This window comes from Pristiophorus japonicus, unplaced genomic scaffold (assembly GCF_044704955.1).
Source record: "Pristiophorus japonicus isolate sPriJap1 unplaced genomic scaffold, sPriJap1.hap1 HAP1_SCAFFOLD_560, whole genome shotgun sequence".
Classification (NCBI taxonomy): Eukaryota; Metazoa; Chordata; class Chondrichthyes; family Pristiophoridae; genus Pristiophorus; species Pristiophorus japonicus.
The window spans coordinates 17,432-41,343 of record NW_027254468.1 but is presented as its reverse complement, the minus strand read 5'-3'; the positions used below and the strand labels follow the sequence as shown (position 1 = coordinate 41,343).

Here is a 23,912-nt window from a genome sequence, read left to right as displayed (position 1 = left end):
ACACGGGGTCAGTGAGCACAGGGGGTGATGGGTGAGTGAGACTGGTTGTGAGTTAGGACACGGGTCAGTGAGCACAGGGGGTGATGGGTGAGTGGGACTGGGTGTGAGTTAGGACACGGGGTCAGTGAGCACAGGGGGTGATGGGGGAGTGAGACTGGGTGTGAGTTAGGACACAGGGTCAGTGAGCACAGGGGGTGATGGGTGAGTGGGACTGAGTGTGAGTTAGGACATGGGGTCAGTGAGCACAGTGGGTGATGGGTGAGTGGGACTGGGTGCGAGTTAGGACATGGGGTTAGTGAGCACAGGGGGTGATGGGTGAGTGGGACTGGTGTGAATTAGGACACGGGGTCAGTGAGCACAGGGGGTGATGGGTGAGTGGGACTGGGTGTGAGTTAGGACACGGGTCAGTGAGCACAGGGGGTGATGGGTGAGTGGGACTGGGTGTGAGTTAGGACACGGGGCAGTGAGCACAGTGGGTGATGGGTGAGTGGGATTGGGTGCGAGTTAGGACACGGGGTCAGTGAGCACAGGGGGTGATGGGTGAGTGGGACTGGGTGCGAGTTAGGACACGGGGTCAGTGAGCACAAGGGGTGATGGGTGAGTGGGACTGGGTGTGAGTTAGGACACGGGGTCAGTGAGCACAGTGGGTGATGGGTGAGTGGAACTGGGTGTGAGTTAGGACACGGGGTCAGAGAGCACAGGGGGTGATGGGTGAGTGGGACTGGGTGTGAGTTAGGACACGGGGTCAGTGAGCAGAGGGGGTGATGGGTGAGTGGGACTGGGTCTGAGTTAGGACACGGGGTCAGTGAGCACAGAGGGTGATGGGTGAGTGGGACTGGGTGTGAGTTAGGACATGGGGTCAGTGAGCACAGGGGGTGATGGGTGAGTAGGACTGGGTGTGAGTTAGGACACGGGTCAGTGAGCACAGGGGGTGATGGGTGAGCGGGGCTGGGTGTGAGTTAGGACACGGGGTCAGTGAGCACAGGGGGTGATGGGTGAGCGGGACTGGGTGTGAGTTAGGACACGGGGTCAGTGAGCACAGGGGGTGATGGGTGAGTGGGACTGGGTGTGAGTTCGGACACGGGGTCAGTGAGCACAGGCGGTGAAGGGTGAGTGGGACTGGGTGTGAGTTAGGACACGGGTCAGTGAGCACAATGGGTGATGGGTGAGTGGGACTGGGTGTGATTTAGGACACGGGGGCAGTGAGCACAGGGGGTGATGGGTGAGAGGGACTGGGTGTGTGTTAGGACACGGGGACAGTGAGCACAGGAGGTGATGGGTGAGTGGGACTGGGTGTGATTTAGGACACGGGGCAGTGAGCACAGGGGGTGATGGGTGAGTGGGACTGGGTGTGAGTTAGGACACGGGGTCAGTGTGCACAGCGGGTGATGGGTGAGTGGGACTGGGTGTCAGTTAGGACACGGGGACAGTGAGCACAGGAGGTGATGGCTGGGTGGGACTGGGTGTGAGTTAGGATACGGGGACAGTGAGCACAGGGGTTGATGGGTGAGTGGGAGGGTGTGAGTTAGGACACGGGGTCAGTGAGCACAGTGGGTGATGGGTGAGTGGGACTGGGTGTGAGTTAGGACACGGGTCAGTGAGCACAGAGGGTGATGGGTGAGTGGGACTGGGTGTGAGTTAGGACAGGGGTCAGTGAGCACAGGGGGTGATGGGTGAGTGGGACTGGGTGTGAGTTAGGACACGGGGTCAGTGTGCACAGAGGGTGATGGGTGAGTGGGACTGGGTGTGAGTTAATACACGGGGACAGTGAGCACAGAGGGTGATGGGTGAGTGGGACTGGGTGTGAGTTAGGACACGGGGTCAGTGAGCACAGGGGCTGATGGGTGAGTGGGACTGGGTGTGAGTTAGGACACGGGGACAGTGAGCACAGAGGGTGATGGGTGAGTGGGACTGGGTGTGAGTTAGGACACGGGGTCAGTGAGCACAGGGGGTGATGGGTGAGTGGGACTGGGTGTGAGTTAGGACACGGGGTCAATGAGCACAGGGGGTGATGGGTGAGTGGAACTGGGTGTGAGTTAGGACACGGGGTCAGTGAGCACAGGGGGTGATGGGTGAGTGGAACTGGGTGTGAGTTAGGACACGGGGTCAGTGAGCACAGGGGGTGATGGGTGAGTGGGACTGGGTGTGAGTTAGGACACGGGGTCAGTGAGCACAGGGGGTGATGGGTGAGTGGGACTGGGTGTGAGTTAGGACACGGGGTCAGTGAGCAAAGAGGGTGATGGGTGAGTGGGACTGGGTGTGAGTTAGGACACGGGGTCAGTGAGCACAGGGGGTGATGGGTGAGTGGGACTGGGTGTGAGTTAGGACACAGGGACAGTGAGCACAGGGGGTGATGGGTGAGTGGGACTGGGTGTGAGTTAGGACACGGGGTCAGTGAGCACAGGGGGTGATGGGTGAGTGGGACTGGGTGCGAGTTAAGACACGGGGGCAGCCGCGTTTTGGATCAGCTCGAGTTTACGTCGGGTAGAACGTGAGAGGCCGGCCAGGAGTGCGTTGGAGCGGTCAAGTCTGGAGGGGAGCGAGGCACGGATGAGGGCTTCAGCAGCGGAAGAGCTGAGGCAGGGGGGCGGAGACGGTGCGATGTTACGGAGCGGGAAACAGGCGGGTTTAGTTACGCTGCAGATATGTGGCTGGAAGCTCATTTCAGGGTCAAATACAACAGCGGGGTGTGAAATGTTTTGATTCAGCATCAGATCGGAGTTGGGGAGAGGGAGGGAGTCAGGGGGCCGGGGGAACGGGGTTTGTGGCAGGGACCGAAAGCAATGGCTTCGGTCCTCCCCAATATTCAATTGGAGAACATTTGTCAGACAGTAATTACAGAGCAGGACATCGACAGACAGGTGAGCTGGGCAGGCAAGCGGCAAGTGCAGTTAAACACAGTGAAAGGTGAGGTGTTGCACTTTTGAGGGAAAACCGAGAGAGGTAACATAAAATAAACGGTGCCATTGCTAATTTGGTGCGGGAACAGGGAACTCAGTGTCCACACATGTGTTTGAACGTGGCAATGCTGGTTGAGAAGACAGTTAAAATACATACGCGCTTTATACACAGAGGCATCGAGGAGAAAAACAAGCACGTTTTGTTAATCGTTTATCAACCACATGTTCGGCCTCAAGGGCTGTTTTGTGTCCAATTTAGGAATGATGTGAATGCCTTAGAAAGGCGACAGAGGCCGATTGAGCAGAATGGTCCCAGTCTAATGTGGATAAGTGTGAGGTTCTCCACTTTGGTGGCAAACACAGGAAGGCAGATTATTATCTGAATGGTGACAGATTAGGAAAAGGGGAGGTGCAACGAGACCTGGGTGTCATGGTACATCAGTCATTGAAGGTTGGCCATGCAGGTACAGCAGGCGGTGAAGAAGGCAAATGGTATGTTGGCCTTCATAGCGAGAGGATTTGAGTATAGGAGCAGGGAGGTCTTACTGCAGTTGTACAGAGCCTTGGTGAGACCACACCTGGAATATTGTGAACAGTTTTGATCTCCTAATCTGAGGAAGGACATTCTTGCTATTGAGGGAGTGCAGCGAAGGTTCACCAGACTGATTCCTGGGATGGTGGGACTGACATATGAAGAAAGACTGGATCGACTAGGCTTATATTCACTGGAATTTAGAAGAATGAGAGGGGCCCTCATAGAAACATATAAAATTCTGATGGGATTGGACAGGTTAGATGCAGGAAGAACGTTCCCGATGTTGGGGAAGTCCAGAACCAGGGGACATCGTCTAAGGGTAAGGGGTAAGCCATTTAGGACCGAGATGAATTGTGAACCTGTGGAATTCTCTACCACAGAAAGTTGTTGGGGGCCAGTTCGTTGGATATATTCAAAAGGGAGTTAGATGTGGCCCTTAGGGCTAAAGGGATCAGGGGGTGTGGAGAGAAGGCAGGAGTGGGGTACTGAGGGAATGATCAGCCCATGATCATATTGAATGGTGGGGCAGGCTCGAAGGGCCCAATGGCCTGCTCCTGCACCTATTTTCTATGTTTCTATGGAACGCGCCGCCTGAAAGGTCGGTGAGAGCAGGCTATGTCGGGACGTTCAAAAGGGCATTGGACATACAGGAAGTGGAGTCATTTTGCACAGTGATGGGTAAAGAGCAGGAACGTGGGGCTGATTGGAAAGTTCATTCAGAAGCATCGAAGCCCTGACCACACTCGACCAGCTCCGCTGGGCGGGGCCACATTGTCCGCACGCCCCCCAGACACGAGACTCCCAAAGCAAGCGCTCTACTCGGAACTCCTTCACGGGCCAACGGGCCAAAGGTGGGCAGAGGAAACGTGACAAGGGACACACCCCCTCCCTGATAAAGTGCAACATCCCCACCCACACCCTGGGAGTCCCCGGCCCAAAGACCGGTCCGCCCCTAAGTGGAGGAAGTGCATCCGGGAGGGCGCTGAGCACCTCGAGTCTCGTCGCCAATTGCGAGCACGCAGAAAGCAAGCGCAGGCAGCGGAAGGAGCGTGCGGCAAACCAGTCCCACCCTCCCCTTCCCTCAACGTCTATCTGTCCCACCCTGTGACAGGGACTGTGGCTCTCGTGTTGGAATGTTCAGTCACCCGAGGACTCGTGTTAGAGTGGGAGCAAGTCTTCCTCGATTCCGAGGGACTGCCTCTGATGATGCATTCAGACGACCCAGGGCTGGCAAAGCGCGGCGATTGGCTGTGAGACGCGACGATAATTCAGTGATCGCTTGAACTAATAGCCCATTGGTCTCCCCTCCCCTCACGGGTGGTCTCTGGCCTTAACAACGGACGTGTTTGGCGAGGTGATGAGCCGCACTTACCCTCCATAGGCTGGCATGGGTGATGGAGCCGTCGCTGTGCGGATCGTGTTGTACACAGCTCGTCCTCGACCTCTTAAGTGAGCTCCTCGGTAGGCCATTGCTGGGGCAGCGGCCGCCATAGGGTACGGAAATCCAGCCACTGAATGGGGGAGCAGAGAGAATGGAGGTTACATCGGAACCACCGAAATCGGAGCAGGAGTGGGCCATTCGGCCCCTCGAGCCTGCTCCGCCACTTAATACCATCGTGGGCTGATCCGATCATGGACCCAGCTCCACTTCCCTGCCCGTCCCCTTATCGGGTAAGAAACTGTCTATCTCTGTCTTAAATATATTCAATGTCCCGGCTTCCACAGCTCTCTGAGGCAGCGAGTTCCACAGATTTACAACCCTCTGAGAGAAGAAATTCCTCCTCATCTCAGTTTTAAATGGGCGGCCCCTTATTCTAAGACCATGCCCCATAGTTCTAGTCTCCCCCATCAGTGGAAACATCCTCTCTGCATCCACCTTGTCGAGCCCCCTCATAATCTGATACGTTTCGATAAGATCACTTCTCATTCTTCTCAATTCCAATGAGTAGAGGCCCAACCTCTTCAACCTTGTCTCATAAGTCAACCCCCTCATCTCCGGAATCAACCGAGTGAACCTTCATGGGACATCAGTCATTGAAAGTTGGCATGCAGGTACAGCAGGCGGTGAAGAAGACAAATGGCATGTTGGCCTCCATAGCGAGAGGATTTGAGTATAGGAGCAGGGAGGTGTTGCTACAGTTGTACAGGGCCTTGGTGAGGCCACACCTGGAATATTGTGTTCAGTTTTGGTCTCCTCATCTGAGGAAGGACGTTCTTGCTATTGAGGGAGTGCAGCGAAGGTTCACCAGACTGATTCCCGGGATAGCAGGACTGACATATGAAGAAAGACTGGATCGACTTGGCTTATATTCACTGGAGTTTAGAAGAATGAGAGGGGATCTCACAGAAACATGTAAAATTCTGACGGGTTTAGACAGGTTAGATGCAGGAAGAATGTTCCCGATGTTGGGGAAGTCCAGAACCAGGGCTCACAGTCTAAGGATAAGGGGAAAGCCATTTAGGACCGAGATGAGGAGAAACTTCTTCACTCAGAGAATTGTGAACCTGTGGAATTCTCTACCACAGAAAGTTGTTGGGGGCCAGTTCGTTGGATATATTCAAAAGGGAGTTAGATGTGGCCCTTACGGCTAAAGGGATCAGGGGGTATGGAGAGAAGGCAGGAGTGGGGTACTGAGGGAATGAGGGAATGGTGGTGCAGGCTCGAAGGGCCCAATGGCCTACTCCTGCACCTATTTTATGTGTTTCTATAATTGCAGTAAAGCATCTTTAATTTTATACTCAAACCCTCTCGGACAATATCTGTTCTGATCACGATATGCAGTGATATCTGAACCATTTTCGAAGCGGAATACACCTGTCTGTTTCGATAATTCACCGAGACTCTCTCCCTGTGTCAGCCAGGACTCAATGGTTAGCACTCCTGTCTCGAAGTCCGATGGCCACGGGTTCAAAGCCCACTTTAGAGCCTTGAGCCCATAATCGATGTTTGTACTCCCAGTGCAGTACTGAGGGATGGCCGTACTGTCGGAGGGGCAGTACTGAGGGAGCACCGTACTGACGGAGTGGCAGTACTGAGGGAGTGCCGTACTGCACTATCGGAGGGGCAGTACTGAGGGAGTGCCGTATGTCGGAGGGGCAGTACTGAGGGAGTGCCGTACTGCACTATCGGAGGGGCAGTACTGAGGGAGTGCCGTACTGTACTGTCGGAGGGGCAGTACTGAGGGAGCGCCGTACTGTCGGAGGGGCAGTACTGAGGGAGCGCCGTACTGTCGGAGGGGCAGTACTGAGGGAGTGCCGTACTGTCGGAGGGGCAGTACTGAGGGAGTGCCGTACTGTCGGAGGGGCAGTACTGAGGGAGTGCCGTACTGTCGGAGGGGCAGTACTGAGGGAGTGTTGCACTGTCGGAGGGGCAGTACTGAGGGAGTGCCGTACTGTCGGAGGGGCAGTACTGAGGGAGTGCCGTACTGTCGGAGGGGCAGTACTGAGGGAGTGCCGTACTGTACTGTCGGAGGGGCAGTACTGAGGGAGCGCCGTACTGTCGGAGGGGCAGTACTGAGGGAGCGCCGTACTGTCGGAGGGGCAGTACTGAGGGAGTGCCGTACTGTACTGTCGGAGGAGCAGTACTGAGGGAGTGCCGTACTGTCGGAGGGGCAGTACTGAGGCAGTGCCGTACTGTGCTGTCGGAGGGGCAGTACTGAGGGAGTGCCGCACTGTCGGAGGGGCAGTACTGAGGGATGGCCGTACTGTGCTGTCGGAGGGGCAGTACTGAGGGAATGCCGTACTGTCGGAGGGGCAGTACTGAGGGAGTGCCGCACTGTCGGAGGGGCAGTACTGAGGGAGTGCCGCACTGTCGGAGGGGCAGTACTGAGGGAGCACCGTACTGTCGGAGGGGCAGTACTGAGGGAGTGCCGTACTGTCGGAGGGGCAGTACTGAGGGAGTGCCGCACTGTCGGAGGGGCAGTACTGAGGGAGCACCGTACTGTCGGAGGGGCAGTACTGAGGGAGTGCCGTACTGTCGGAGGGGCAGTACTGAGGGAGTGCCGTACTGTCGGAGGGGCAGTACTGAGGGAGCCCCGCACTGTCGGAGGGGCAGTACTAAGGGATGGCCGTACTGTCGGAGGGTCAGTACTGAGGGAGCGCTGTACTGTCGGAGGGGCAGTACTGAGGGAGCACCGTACTGTCGGAGGGGCAGTACTGAGGGAGTGCCGTACTGTCGGAGGGGCAGTACTGAGGGAGTGCCGTACTGTCGGAGGGTCAGTACTGAGGGAGCGCTGTACTGTCGGAGGGGCAGTACTGAGGGAGCGCTGTACTGTCGGAGGGGCAGTACTGAGGGATGGCCGTACTGTCGGAGGGTCAGTACTGAGGGAGCACCGTACTGTCGGAGGGGCAGTACTGAGGGAGTGCCGTACTGCACTGTCGGAGGGGCAGTACTGAGGGAGTGCCGTACTGTCGGAGGGGCAGTACTGAGGGAGTGCCGTACTGTCGGAGGGGCAGTACTGAGGGAGCGCCGTACTGTCGGAGGGGCAGTACTGAGGGAGTGCCGTACTGTCGGAGGGGCAGTACTGAGGGAGCGCCGTACTGTCGGAGGGGCAGTACTGAGGGAGCGCCGTACTGCACTGTCGGAGGGGCAGTACTGAGGGAGTGCCGTACTGCACTGTCGGAGGGGCAGTACTGAGGGAGTGCCGTACTGCACTGTCGGAGGGGCAGTACTGAGGGAGTGCCGTACTGTACTGTCGGAGGGGCAGTACTGAGGGAGTGCCGTACTGTCGGAGGGGCAGTACTGAGGGAGTGCCGTACTGTGCTGTCGGAGGGGCAGTACTGAGGGAGTGCCGTACTGTACTGTCGGAGGGGCAGTACTGAGGGAGTGCCGTACTGTCGGAGGGGCAGTACTGAGGGAGTGCCGTACTGTGCTGTCGGAGGGGCAGTACTGAGGGAGTGCCGTACTGTGCTGTCGGAGGGGCAGTACTGAGGGAGTGCCGTACTGCACTGTCGGAGGGGCAGTACTGAGGGAGTGCCGTACTGTCGGAGGGGCAGTACTGAGGGAGTGCCGTACTGCACTGTCGGAGGGGCAGTACTGAGGGAGTGCCGTACTGTCGGAGGGGCAGTACTGAGGGAGTGCCGCACTGTCGGAGGGGCAGTACTGAGGGAGTGCCGCACTGTCGGAGGGGCAGTACTGAGGGAGTGCCGTACTGTCGGAGGGGCAGTACTGAGGGAGTGCCGTACTGTCGGAGGGGCAGTACTGAGGGAGTGCCGCACTGTCGGAGGGGCAGTACTGAGGGAGTGCCGTACTGTCGGAGGGGCAGTACTGAGGGAGTGCCGCACTGTCGGAGGGGCAGTACTGAGGGAGTGCCGTACTGTCGGAGGGGCAGTACTGAGGGAGTGCCGCACTGTCGGAGGGGCAGTACTGAGGGAGTGCCGCACTGTCGGAGGGGCAGTACTGAGGGAGTGTTGCACTGTCGGAGGGGCAGTACTGAGGGAGTGCCGCACTGTCGGAGGGGCAGTACTGAGGGAGTGCCGTACTGTCGGAGGGGCAGTACTGAGGGAGTGCCGCACTGTCGGAGGGGCAGTACTGAGGGAGTGCCGCACTGTCGGAGGTGCCGTGTTTCGGGTGTGACCTTAAACCGAGGCCCCGTCTGCCCTCTCGGGAGGATGTAAAAGATCCCGGGGCCACTATTTGGAAGAAGAGCAGGGGGAGTTCTCCCCGGTGTCCTGGGGCCGATATTTATCCCTCGACCAACATCACTAAAACAGATTTTCCGGGTCATTATCACATCGCTGGGTGTGGGAGCTTGCTGTGCGCAAATTGGCCGCATTTCCCACAATGCAACAGCGACCACACTCCCAAAAGTACTTAATTGGCTGTTAAGTGCTTTGGGACGTCCGGTGGTGAGAAAGGCGCTATATAAAGGCACGTCTTCGGTTTTGTTACCTGTGTATATTTCCGGGGCGTAGACAGCTCCGACCATCGGGTTCAGCTTCCATCCTGGGAACAGAAGGAGGTCACAAGGAGGTCAAACATTTGGCCGATGGAGTATAATGTGGGAAAGTGTGCGGTCATGCACTTTGGCAGAAAAAAATCACAGAGCAAGTTATTATTTAAACGGAGAAAGATTGCAAAGTGCCGCAGTACAGCGGGACCTGGGGGTTACTTGTACATGAAACACAAAAGGATAGTATGCAGGTACAGCAAGTGATCAGGAAGGGCCAATGGTATCTTGGCCTTTATTGCAAAGGGGATGGAGTATAAAAGCAGGGAAGTCTTGCTCCAGTTATACAGGGTATTGGTGAGACCACACCTGGAGTACTGCGTGCAGCTTTGCTCTCCGTATTTACGAAAGGATATACTTGCTTTGGAGGCAGTTCAGAGAAGGTTCACTCGGTTGATTCCGGAGATGAGAGGGTTGACTTATGAGGAAAGGTTGAGGAGGTTGGGCCTCTACTCATTGGAATTCAGAAGAATGAGAGGTGATCTTATCGAAACGTATCAGATTATGAGGGGGCTCGACAAGGTGGATGCAGAGAGGATGTTCCCACTGATGGGGGAGACTAGAACTAGGGGGCATGGTCTTAGAATAAGGGGCCGCCCATTTAAAACTGAGATGAGGAGGAATTTCTTCTCTCAGAGGGTTGTAAATCTGTGGAACTCGCTGCCTCAGAGAGCTGTGGAAGCCGGGACATTGAATATATTTAAGACAGAGATAGACAGTTCCTTAACCGATAAGGGGGCGGGCAGGGAAGTGGAGCTGGGTCCATGATCGGATCAGCCACGATCGTATTAAATGGCGGAGCAGGCTCGAGGGGCCGAATGGCCCACTCCTGCTCCTATTTCTTATGTTCTGATGTACATTCAACGGGAGTTCAGAGCCAATGCAGAAAATGTCAACGACCGGAAAGACGATTAAGTGTCGCGAGGTTCAGGAATCACTCGCGGCCCAGTTAGTCACGCAGAACACCGAAGGTGCTTTGTCAGAAGGTTCTCACGATCCACGGCACCTCGCCCCGCGTTTTCTCCACCTACCATTGATGTATGGAGTCGGTGGTTTCTTGGGCGTCACTACACGGGCTGTTGCGTTGTTGACCTGAAACACAAAACCAACGTCCATTACGGCAATCCAGCCAGACCGTGAGACGATCCAAAACTCGGCTGCCCCCGTGTCCTAACTCACACCCAGTCCCACTCACCCATCACCCCCTGTACCCCGTGTCCTAACTCACACCCAGTCCAACTCACCCATCACCCGCTGTGCACACTGACCCCGTGTCCTAACTCACACCCAGTCCCACTCAACCATCACCCGCTGTGCTCACTGACCCCGTGTCCTAACTCACACCCAGTCCCACTCACCCATCACCCGCTGTGCTCACTGACCCCGTGTCCTAACTCGCCCCCAGTCCCGCTCACCCATCACCCTCTGTGCTCACCGACCCCGTGTCCTAGCTCACACCCAGTCCCACTCACCCATCACCCGCTGTGATCATTGAGCCCGTGTCCTAACTCACACCCAGTCCCACTCACCCGTCACCCCCTGTGCTCATTGACCCCGTGTCCTAACTCACACCGAGTCCCACTCACCCATCACCCCCTGTGCCCCGTGACCTAACTCACACCCAGTCCCACTCACCCATCACCCCCTGTGCTCACTGACCCCGTGTCCTAACTCACACCCAGTCCCACTCACCCATCACCCGCTGTGCTCACTGACCCCGTGTCCTAACTCACACCCAGTCCCACTCACCCATCACCCCCTGTACTCACTGACCCCGTGTCCTAACTCACACCCAGTCCCCCTCACCCATCACCCGCTGTGCTCACTGACCCCGTGTCCTAACTCACACCCAGTCCCACTCACCCATCACCCCCTGTGCTCACTGACCCGTGTCCTAACTCACACCGAGTCCCACTCACCCATCACCCCCTGTGCTCACTGCCCCGTGTCCTAACTCACACCCAGTCCCACTCACCCATCACCCCCTGTGCTCACTGCCCCCGTGTCCTAACTCACACCCATTCCGACTCAACCATCACCCTCTGTGCTCACTGACCCCGTGTCCTAACTCACACCCAGTCCCACTCACCCATCACCCCCTGTGCTCACTGCCCCCGTGTCCTAATTCACACCCATTCCTACTCAACCATCACCCCCTGTGCTCACTGACCCCGTGTCCTAACTCACACCCAGTCCCACTCACCCATCACCCCCTGTGCTCACTGACCCATGTCCTAACTCAAACCCAGTCCCACTCACCCATCACCCACTGTCCTCACTGCCCCCGTGTCCTAACTCAAACGCAGTCCCACTCACCCATCACACCCTGTGCTCACTGACCCCGTGTCCTAACTCACACCCAATCCCACTCACCCATCACCCCCTGTGCTCACTGACCCCGTGTCCTAACTCACACCCAGTCCTACTCACCCATCACCCTCTGTGCTCACTGACCCCGTGTCCTAACTCACACCCAGTCCCACTCACCCATCACCCCCTGTGCTCACTGACCCGTGTCCTAACTCACACCCAGTCCCACTCACCCATCACCCCCTGTGCACACTGCCCCCGTGTCCTAACTCAAACGCAGTCCCACTCACCCATCACCCGCTGTGCTCACTGACCCCGTGTCCTAACTCACACCCAGTCCCACTCACCCATCACCCCCTGTGCTCACTGACCCCGTGTCCTAACTCACACCCAGTCACACTCACCCATCACCCCCTGTGCTCACTGTCCCCATGTCCTAACTCACACCCAGTCCCACTCACCCATCACCCACTGTGCTCACTGACCCCGTGTCCTAACTCACACCGAGTCCCACTCACCCATCACCCCCTGTGCTCACTGACCCCGTGTCCTAACTCACACACAGTCCCCCTCACCCATCACCCACTGTGCTCACTGACCCCGTGTCCTAACTCACACCCAGTCCCACTCACCCCTCACCTCCTGTGCTCACTGACCTCGGGTCCTAACTCACACCCAGTCCCACTCACCCATCACCCCCAGTGCTCACTGACCCCGTGTCCTAACTCACACCCAGTCCCACTCACCCATCACCCCCAGTGCTCACTGACCCCGTGTCCTAACTCACACCCAGTCCCACTCACCCATCACCCCCTGTGCTCACTGACCCCGTGTCCTAACTCACACCCAGTCCCACTCACTCAACCCCCCGCTGTGCTCACTGACCCGTGTCCTAACTCGCACCCAGTCCCACTCACCCATCACCCCCTGTGCTCACTGACCCGTGTCCTAACTCACACCCAGTCCCACTCACCCATCAACCCCTCTGCTCACTGACCCCGTATCCTAACTCACACCGAGTCCCACTCACCCATCAACCCCTCTGCTCACTGACCCCGTATCCTAACTCACACCCAGTCCCACTCACCCCTCACTCCCTGTGCTCACTGCCCCGTGTCCTAACACACACCCAGTCCCGCTCACCCATCACCCGCTGTGCTCACTGTCCCCGTGTCCTAACTCACACCCAGTCCCACTCACCCATCACCCCCTGTGCCCCGTGTCCTAACTCACACCCAGTCCCACTCACCCATCACCCACTGTGCCCCGTGTCCTAACTCACACCCAGTCCCACTCACCCATCACCCCCTTTGCTCACTGACCCGTGTCCTAACTCACACCCAGTCCCACTCACCCATCACCTCCTGTGCTCACTGCCCCGTGTCCTAACTCACACCCAGTCCCACTCACCCATCACCCCCTGTGCTCACTGCCCCGTGTCCTAACTCACACCCAGTCCCACTCACCCATCACCCCCTTTGCTCACTGACCCCGTGTCCTAACTCACATCCAGTCCCACTCACCCATCACCCCCTGTGCTCACTGACCCCGTGTCCTAACTCACACCCAGTCCCATTCACCCATCACCCCCTGTGCCCCGTGTCCTAACTCACACCCAGTCCCGCTCACCCATCACCCCCTGTTCTCAGTGACCCCGTGTCCTAACTCACACCCAGTCCCACTCACCCATCACCCCCTGTGCTCACTGACCCCGTGTCCTAACTCACACCCAGTCCCACTCACCCATCACCACCTGTGCTCACTGACCCGTGGCCTAACTCACACCCCGTCCCACTCCCCCATCACCCACTGTGCTCACTGCCCCGTGTCCTAAATCACACCGAGTCCCACTCACCCATCACCATCTGTGCTCACTGACCCGTGTCCTAACTCACACCCAGTCCCACTCACCCATCACCCCCTGTGCTCACTGCCCTGTGTCCTAACTCACACCCCGTCCCACTCCCCCATCACCCCCTGTGCTCACTGACCCCGTGTCCTAACTCACACCGAGTCCCACTCACCCATCACCCGCTGTGCTCACTGACCCCGTGTCCTAACTCACACCCCGTCCCACTCCCCCATCACCCACTGTGCTCACTGACCCCGTGTCCTAACTCACACCCAGTCCCACTCACCCATCACCCCCTGTGCACACTGCCCCGTGTCCTAACTCACACCCAGTCCCACTCACCCATCACCCACTGTGCTCACTGACCCCGTGTCCTAACTCACACCCAGTCCCACTCACCCATCACCCCCTGTGCTCACTGCCCCGTGTCCTAACTCACACCCAGTCCCGCTCACCCATCACCTGCTGTGCTCACTGCCCCGTGTCCTAACTCACACCCAGTCCCACTCACCCATCACCCACTGTGCACACTGCCCTGTGTCCTAACTCACACCCAGTCCCACTCACCCATCACCCCCTGTGCTCACGGCCCCGTGTCCTAACTCACACCCAGTCCCACTCACCCATCACCCCCTGTGCTCACTGACCCCGTGTCCTAACTCACACCCAGTCCCACTCACCCATCACCCCTTTTGCTCACTGATCCCGTGTCCTAACTCACACCCAGTCCCACTCACCCATCACCCCCTGTGCTCACTGCCACCGTGTCCTAACTCACACCCAGTCCCACTCACCCATCACCCCCTGTGCTCACTGACCCGTGTCCTAACTCACACCCAGTCCCACTCACCCATCACCCCCTGTGCTCACTGACCCCGTGTACTAACTCACACCGAGTCCCGCTCACCCATCACCCCCTGTGCTCACTGACCCCGTGTCCTAACTCACACCCAGTCCCACTCACCCATCACCCCCTGTGCTCACTGACCCCGTGTCCTAACTCACACCCAGTCCCACTTACCCATCACCCCCTGTGCTCACTGCCCCGTGTCCTAACTCACACCCAGTCCCACTCACCCATCACCCCTTGTGCTCACTGACCCGTGTCCTATCTCACACCCAGTCCCACTCACCCATCACCTCCTGTGTTCACTGACCCCGTGTCCTAACTCACACCCAGTCCCACTCACCCATCACCCCCAGTGCTCACTGACCCCGTGTCCTAACTCACACCCAGTCCCACTCACCCATCACCCCCTGTGCTCACTGCCACGTGTCCTAACTCACACCCAGTCCCACTCACCCAACCCCCCGCTGTGCTCACTGACCCGTGTCCTAACTCACACCCAGTCCCACTCACCCATCACCCCCTGTGCTCACTGACCCCGTGTCCTAACTCGCACCCAGTCCCACTCACCCATCACCCACTGTGCTCACTGCCTCCGTATCCTAACTCACACCCAGTCCCACTCACCCATCACCCCCTCTGCTCACTGACCCCGTATCCTAACTCACACCCAGTCCCACTCACCCATCACCCCCTGTGCTCACTGACCCCGTGTCCTAACACACACCCAGTCCCGCTCACCCATCACCCCCTGTGCTCACTGTCCCCGTGTCCTAACTCACACCCAGTCCCACTCACCCATCACCCCCTGTGCTCACTGTCCCCGTGTCCTATCTCACACCCAGTCCCACTCACCCATCACCCACTGTGCCCCGTGTGCTAACTCACACCCAGTCCCACTCACCCATCACCTCCTGTGCTCACTGCCCCGTGTCCTAACTCACACCCAGTCCCACTCACCCATCACCCCCTGTGCTCACTGCCCCGTGTCCTAATTCACACCCAGTCCCACTCACCCATCACCCCCTGTGCTCACTGACCCCGTGTCCTAACTCACATCCAGTCCCACTCACCCATCACCCCCTTTGCTCACGGCTCGTGTCCTAACTCACATCCAGTCCCACTCACCTATCACCCCCTGTGCTCACTGACCCCGTGTCCTAACTCACACCCAGTCCCACTGACCCATCACCCCCTGTGCTCACTGACCCATGTCCTAACTCAAACCTAGTCCCACTCACCCATCACCCCCTGTGCTCACTGCCCCCGTGTCCTAACTCACACCCAGTCCCACTCACCCATCACCCGCTGTGCTCACTGATCCCGTGTCCTAACTCATACCCAGTCCCACTCACCCATCACCCCCTGTGCTCACTGACCCCGTGTCCTAACTCACACCCAGTCCCACTCATCCATCACCCCCTGTGCTCACTGACCCCGTGTCCTAACTCACACCCAGTCCCACTCACCCCTCATCTCCTGTGCTCACTGACCCCGTGTCCTAACTCACACCCAGTCCCACTCACCCATCACCTCCTGTGCTCACTGCTCCGTGTCCTAACTCACACCCAGTCCGACTCACCCATCACCCCCTGTGCACACTGCCCCGTGTCCTAACTCACACCCAGTCCCACTCACCCATCACCCACTGTGCTCACTGACCCCGTGTCCTAACTCACACCCAGTCCCACTCACCCATCACCCCCTGTGCTCACTGCCCCGTGTCCTAACTCACACCCAGTCCCGCTCACCCATCACCCGCTGTGCTCACTGCCCCGTGTCCTAACTCACACCGAGTCCCACTCACCCATCACCCACTGTGCACACTGCCCTGTGTCCTAACTCACACCCAGTCCCACTCACCCATCACCCCCTGTGCTCACGGCCCCGTGTCCTAACTCACACCCAGTCCCACTCACCCATCACCCCCTGTGCTCACTGACCCCGTGTCCTAACTCACACCCAGTCCCACTCACCCATCACCCCTTGTGCTCACTGACCCCGTGTCCTAACTCACACCCAGTCCCACTCACCCATCACCCCCTGTGCTCACTGACCCGTGTCCTAACTCACACCCAGTCCCACTCACCCATCACCCCCTGTGCTCACTGACCCCGTGTACTAACTCACACCGAGTCCCGCTCACCCATCACCCCCTGTGCTCACTGACCCCGTGTCCTAACTCACCCCCAGTCCCACTCACCCATCACCCCCTGTGCTCACTGACCCCGTGTCCTAACTCAAACGCAGTCCCACTCACCCATCACCCCCTGTGCTCACTGACCCCGTGTCCTAACTCACCCCCAGTCCCACTCACCCATCACCCCCTGTGCTCACTGCCCCCGTGTCCTAACTCAAACGCAGTCCCACTCACCAATCACCCCCTGTGCTCACTGACCCCGTGTCCTAACTCACACCCAGTCCCACTCACCCATCACCCCCTGTGCTCACTGACCCCGTGTCCTAACTCACACCCAGTCCCACTCACACATCACCCCTTGTGCTCACTGACCCGTGTCCTATCTCACACCCAGTCCCACTCACCCATCACCCCCTGTGCTCACTGACACCATGTCCTAGCTCACACCCAGTCCCGCACACCCATCACCCCCTGTGCTCACTGACCCCGTGTCCTAACTCACAACCAGTCCCCCTCACATATCATCCCCTGTGCTCACTGACCCCGTGTCCTAACTCACACCCAGTCCTGCTCACCCATCACCCCCTGTGCTCGCTGACCCGTGTCCTAATGCACACCCAGTCCCACTCACCCATCACCCCCAGTGCTCGCTGACCCGTGTCCTAACTCACACCCAGTCCCACTCACCCATCACCCCCTGTGCTCACTGCCCCCGTGTCCTAACTCACACCCAGTCCCACTCACCCATCACCCCCTGTGCTCACTGACCCCGTGTCCTAACTCACACCCAGTCCCACTAACCAATCACCCACTGTGCTCACTGACCCCGTGTCCTAACTCACACCCAGTCCCACTCACCCATCACCCCCTGTGCTCACTGACCCCGTGTCCTAACTCACACCCAGTCCCACTCACCCATCACCCCCTGTGCTCACTGCCCCGTGTCCTAACTCACACCCAATCCCACTCACCCATCACCCGCTGTGCTCACTGCCCCGTGTCCTAACTCACACCCAGTCCCACTCACCCATCACCCCCTGTGCTCACTGACCCATGTCCTAACTCACACCCAGTCCCACTCACCCATCACCCCCTGTGCTCACTGACCCCGTGTCCTAACTCACACCCAGTCCCGCTCACCCATCACCCCCTGTGCTCACTGCCCCGTGTCCTAACTCACACCGAGTCCCACTCACCCATCACCCCCTGTGCTCACTGACCCCTTGTCCTAACTCACACACAGTCCCCCTCACCCATCACCCCCTGTGCTCACTGACCCCGTGTCCTAACTCACACCCAGTCCCACTCACCCCTCACCTCCTGTGCTCACTGACCTCGGGTCCTAACTCACACCCAGTCCCACTCACCCATCACCCCCAGTGCTCACTGACCCCGTGTCCTAACTCACACCCAGTCCCGCACACCCATCACCCCCTGTGCTCACTGACCCCGTGTCCTAACTCACAACCAGTCCCCCTCACCCATCATCCCCTGTGCTCACTGACCCCGTGTCCTAACTCACACCCAGTCCCGCTCACCCATCACCCCCTGTGCTCGCTGACCCGTGTCCTAATGCACACTCAGTCCCACTCACCCATCACCCCCTGTGCTCACTGCCCCGTGTCCTAACTCACACCGAGTCCCACTCACCCATCACCCCCTGTGCTCACTGACCCCTTGTCCTAACTCACACACAGTCCCCCTCACCCATCACCCCCTGTGTTCACTGACCCCGTGTCCTAACTCACACCCAGTCCCACTCACCCCTCACCTCCTGTGCTCACTGACCTCGGGTCCTAACTCACACCCAGTCCCACTCACCCATCACCCCCTGTGCTCACTGACCCCGTGTCCTAACTCACACCCAGTCCCACTCACCCATCACCCCCTGTGCTCACTGACCCCGTGTCCTAACTCACACCCAGTCCCCCTCATCCATCACCCGCTGTGCTCACTGCCCCGTGTCCTAACTCACATCCAGTCCCACTCACCCATCACCCCCTGTGCTCACTGACCCGTGTCCTAACTCACACCCAGTCCCACTCACCCATCACCCCCATGTGCTCACTGCCCCCGTATCCTAACTCACACCCAGTCCCACTCACCCATCACCCCCTCTGCTCACTGACCCCGTATCCTAACTCACACCCAGTCCCACTCACCCATCACCCCCTGTGCTCACTGCCCCGTGTCCTAACTCACACCCAGTCCCACTCACCCATCACCCCCTGTGCTCACTGTCCCCGTGTCCTAACTCACACCCAGTCCCACTCACCCATCACCCACTGTGCCCCGTGTCCTAACTCACACCCAGTCCCACTCACCCATCACCCCCTGTGCTCACTGACCCGTGTCTTAACTCACACCCAGTCCCACTCACCCATCACCTCCTGTGCTCACTGCCCCCTGTCCTAACTCACACCCAGTCCCACTCACCCATCACCCCCTGTGCTCACTGCCCCGTGTCCTAACTCACACCCAGTCCCACTCACCCATCACCCCCTGTGCTCACTGACCTCGTGTCCTAACTCACATCCAGTCCCACTCACCCATCACCCCCTTTGCTCACGGCTCGTGTCCTAACTCACACCCAGTCCCACTCACCCATCACCCCCTGTGCTCACTGACCCCGTGTCCTAACTCACATCCAGTCCCACTCACCCATCACCCCCTTTGCTCACGGCTCGTGTCCTAACTCACACCCAGTCCCACTCACCCATCACCCCCTGTGCTCACTGACCCATGTCCTAACTCAAACCTAGTCCCACTCACCCATCACCCCCTGTGCTCACTGACCCCGTGTCCTAACTCACACCCAGTCCCACTCACCCATCACCCCCTGTGCTCACTGACCCCGTGTCCTAACTCACACCCAGTCCCACTCACCCATCACCCCCTGTGCTCACTGCCCCGTGTCCTAACTCACACCCAGTCCCACTCACCCATCACCCCCTGTGCTCACTGACCCCGTGTCCTAACTCACACCCAGTCCCACTCACCCATCACCCCCTGTGCTCACTGACCCCGTGTCCGAACTCACACCCAGTCCCACTCATCCATCACCCCCTGTGCTCACTGACCCCGTGTCCTAACTCACACCCAGTCCCACTCACCCCTCACCTCCTGTGCTCACTGACCCCGTGTCCTAACTCACACCCAGTACCACTCACCCATCACCCCCTGTGCTCACTGACGCCGTGTCCTAACTCACACCCAGTCCCACTCACCCATCACCCCCTGTGCTCACTGACCCCGTGTCCTAACTCACACCCAGTCCCGCTCACCCATCACCCCCTGTGCTCGCTGACCCGTGTCCTAATGCACACTCAGTCCCACTCACCCATCACCCCCTGTGCTCACTGCCCCGTGTCCTAACTCACACCGAGTCCCACTCACCCATCACCCCCTGTGCTCACTGACCCCTTGTCCTAACTCACACACAGTCCCCCTCACCCATCACCCCCTGTGTTCACTGACCCCGTGTCCTAACTCACACCCAGTCCCACTCACCCCTCACCTCCTGTGCTCACTGACCTCGGGTCCTAACTCACACCCAGTCCCACTCACCCATCACCCCCTGTGCTCACTGACCCCGTGTCCTAACTCACACCCAGTCCCACTCACCCATCACCCCCTGTGCTCACTGACCCCGTGTCCTAACTCACACCCAGTCCCCCTCATCCATCACCCGCTGTGCTCACTGCCCCGTGTCCTAACTCACATCCAGTCCCACTCACCCATCACCCCCTGTGCTCACTGACCCGTGTCCTAACTCACACCCAGTCCCACTCACCCATCACCCCCTGTGCTCACTGCCCCCGTATCCTAACTCACACCCAGTCCCACTCACCCATCACCCCCTCTGCTCACTGACCCCGTATCCTAACTCACACCCAGTCCCACTCACCCATCACCCCCTGTGCTCACTGCCCCGTGTCCTAACTCACACCCAGTCCCACTCACCCATCACCCCCTGTGCTCACTGTCCCCGTGTCCTAACTCACACCCAGTCCCACTCACCCATCACCCACTGTGCCCCGTGTCCTAACTCACACCCAGTCCCACTCACCCATCACCCCCTGTGCTCACTGACCCGTGTCTTAACTCACACCCAGTCCCACTCACCCATCACCTCCTGTGCTCACTGCCCCCTGTCCTAACTCACACCCAGTCCCACTCACCCATCACCCCCTGTGCTCACTGCCCCGTGTCCTAACTCACACCCAGTCCCACTCACCCATCACCCCCTGTGCTCACTGACCTCGTGTCCTAACTCACATCCAGTCCCACTCACCCATCACCCCCTTTGCTCACGGCTCGTGTCCTAACTCACACCCAGTCCCACTCACCCATCACCCCCTGTGCTCACTGACCCCGTGTCCTAACTCACATCCAGTCCCACTCACCCATCACCCCCTTTGCTCACGGCTCGTGTCCTAACTCACACCCAGTCCCACTCACCCATCACCCCCTGTGCTCACTGACCCATGTCCTAACTCAAACCTAGTCCCACTCACCCATCACCCCCTGTGCTCACTGACCCCGTGTCCTAACTCACACCCAGTCCCACTCACCCATCACCCCCTGTGCTCACTGACCCCGTGTCCTAACTCACACCCAGTCCCACTCACCCATCACCCCCTGTGCTCACTGCCCCGTGTCCTAACTCACACCCAGTCCCACTCACCCATCACCCCCTGTGCTCACTGACCCCGTGTCCTAACTCACACCCAGTCCCACTCACCCATCACCCCCTGTGCTCACTGACCCCGTGTCCGAACTCACACCCAGTCCCACTCATCCATCACCCCCTGTGCTCACTGACCCCGTGTCCTAACTCACACCCAGTCCCACTCACCCCTCACCTCCTGTGCTCACTGACCCCGTGTCCTAACTCACACCCAGTACCACTCACCCATCACCCCCTGTGCTCACTGACGCCGTGTCCTAACTCACACCCAGTCCCACTCACCCATCACCCCCTGTGCTCACTGCCCCGTGTCCTAACTCACACCCAGTCCCACTCACCCATCACCCGCTGTGCTCACTGACCCCGTGTCCTAACTCACACCCAGTCCCACTCACCCATCACCCCCTGTGCTCACTGACCCCGTGTCCTAACGCACACCCAGTCCCGCTCACCCATCACCCCCTGTGCTCACTGTCCCCGTGTCCTAACTCACACCCAGTCCCACTCACCCAAACTCCCCCTGTGCTCACTGTCCCCGTGTCCTAACTCACACCCAGTCCCACTCACCCATCACCCCCTGTGCTCACTGACCCGTGTCCTAACTCACACCCAGTCCCACTCACCCATCACCCCCAGTGCTCACTGTCCCGTGTCCTAACTCACACCCAGTCCCACTCACCCATCAACCCCTGTGCTAACTGACCCCGTGTCCTAACTCACACCCAGTCCCACTCACCCATCACCCCCTGTGCTCACTGACCCCGTGTCCTAACTCACACGCAGTCCCACTCACCCATCACCACCTGTGCTCACTGCCCCGTGTCCTAACTCATACCCAGTCCCACTCACCAATCACGCCCTGTGCTCACTGCCCTGTGTCCTAACTCACACCCAGTCCCACTCACTCATCACCCCCTGTGCTCACTGACCCCGTGTCTTAACTCACACCCAGTCCCACTCACCCATCACCCGCTTTGCTCACTGACCCGTGTCCTAACTCACACCTAGTCCCACTCACGCATCACCCCCTGTGCTCACTGACCCCGTGTCCTAACTCACACCCAGTCCCACTCACCCATCACCCCTGTGCTCACTGTCCCCGTGTCCTAACTCACACCCAGTCCCACTTAACCATCACCCCCTGTGCTCACTGCCCCGTGTCCTAACTCACACCCAGTCCCACTCACCCATCACCCCCTGTGCTCACTGACCCCATGTCCTAACTCACACCCAGTCCCACTCACCCATCACCCCCTGTGCTCACTGACCCTGTGTCCTAACTCACAACCAGTCCCACTCACCCAACCCCCCCCGTGCTCACTGACCCGTGTCCTAACTCACACCCAGTCCCACTCACCCATCACACCCTGTGCTCACTGACCCCGTGTCCTAACTCGCACCCAGTCCCACTCACCCATCACCCCCTGTGCTCACTGACCCCGTGTCCTAACTCACACCCAGTCCCACTCACCCATCACCCCCTGTGCTCACTGACCCCGTGTCCAAACTCGCACCCAGTCCCACTCACCCATCACCCGCTGTGCTCACTGCCCCATGTCCTAACTCACACCCAGTCCCACTCACCCATCACCCCCTGTGCTCACTGACCCCGTGCCCTAACTCACACCCAGTCCCACTCACCCATCACCCCCTGTGCTCACTGACCCCGTGTCCAAACTCGCACCCAGTCCCACTCACCCATCACCCGCTGTGCTCACTGCCCCATGTCCTAACTCGCACCGAGTCCCACTCACCCATCACCCGCTGTGCTCACTGCCCCATGTCCTAACTCACACCCAGTCCCGCTCACCCATCACCCACTGTGCTCACTGCCCCGTGTCCTAACTCACACCCAGTCCCACTCACCCATCACCCCCTGTGCTCACTTACCCCGTGTCCTAACTCACACCCAGTCCCACTCACCCATCACCCCCTGTGCTCACTGACCCGTGTCCTAACTCACACCCAGTCCCACTCACCCATCACCCCCTGTGCTCACTGCCCCGTGTCCTAACTCATACCCAGTCCCACTCACCCATCACCCCCTGTGCTCACTGCCCTGTGTCCTAACTCACACCCAGTCCCACTCACCCATCACGCCCTGTGCTCACTGACCCCGTGTCCTAACTCACACCCAGTCCCACTCACCCATCACCCCCTGTGCTCACTGCCCCGTGTCCTAACTCATACCCAGTCCCACTCACCCATCACCCCCTGTGCTCACTGCCCTGTGTCCTAACTCACACCCAGTCCCACTCACCCATCACCCCCTGTGCTCACTGACCCCGTGTCCTAACTCACACCCAGTCCCACTCACCCTTCACCCCCTGTGCTCACTGACCCGTGTCCTAACTCACACCTAGTCCCACTCACCCATCACCCCCTGTGCTCACTGCCCTGTGTCCTAACTCACACCCAGTCCCACTCACCCATCACCCCCTGTGCTCACTGACCCCGTGTCCTAACTCACACCCAGTCCCACTCACCCTTCACCCCCTGTGCTCACTGACCCGTGTCCTAACTCACACCTAGTCCCACTCACCCATCACCCCCTGTGCTCACTGACCCCGTGTCCTAACTCACACCCAGTCCCACTCACCCATCACCCCCTGTGCTCACTGCCCCCGTGTCCTAACTCACACCCAGTCCCACTCACCCATCACCCCCTGTGCTCACTGCCCCGTGTCCTA

General features: G+C 58.9%; 1 protein-coding gene across 4 annotated transcripts in view; it reads right to left on the bottom strand.

Annotated features, from left to right (window-relative positions):
* Nucleotides 1–23,912, bottom strand: part of LOC139254636 (RNA binding protein fox-1 homolog 1-like) — a 69,085-nt gene that overhangs the window by 39,207 nt on the left and 5,966 nt on the right. For 3 of the 4 annotated variants that reach the window (XM_070873753.1, XM_070873754.1, XM_070873752.1), the window contains exons 4-6: nucleotides 10,415–10,475; nucleotides 9,326–9,379; nucleotides 4,808–4,946 (exon numbers count right to left, since the gene is read on the bottom strand). In XM_070873753.1, coding sequence (XP_070729854.1) covers nucleotides 4,808–4,946; nucleotides 9,326–9,379; nucleotides 10,415–10,475 — 254 coding nt within the window. The remainder of the gene's footprint in view (nucleotides 1–4,807; nucleotides 4,947–9,325; nucleotides 9,380–10,414; nucleotides 10,476–23,912) is intronic. The other variant, XM_070873751.1, reaches the window with a different exon arrangement.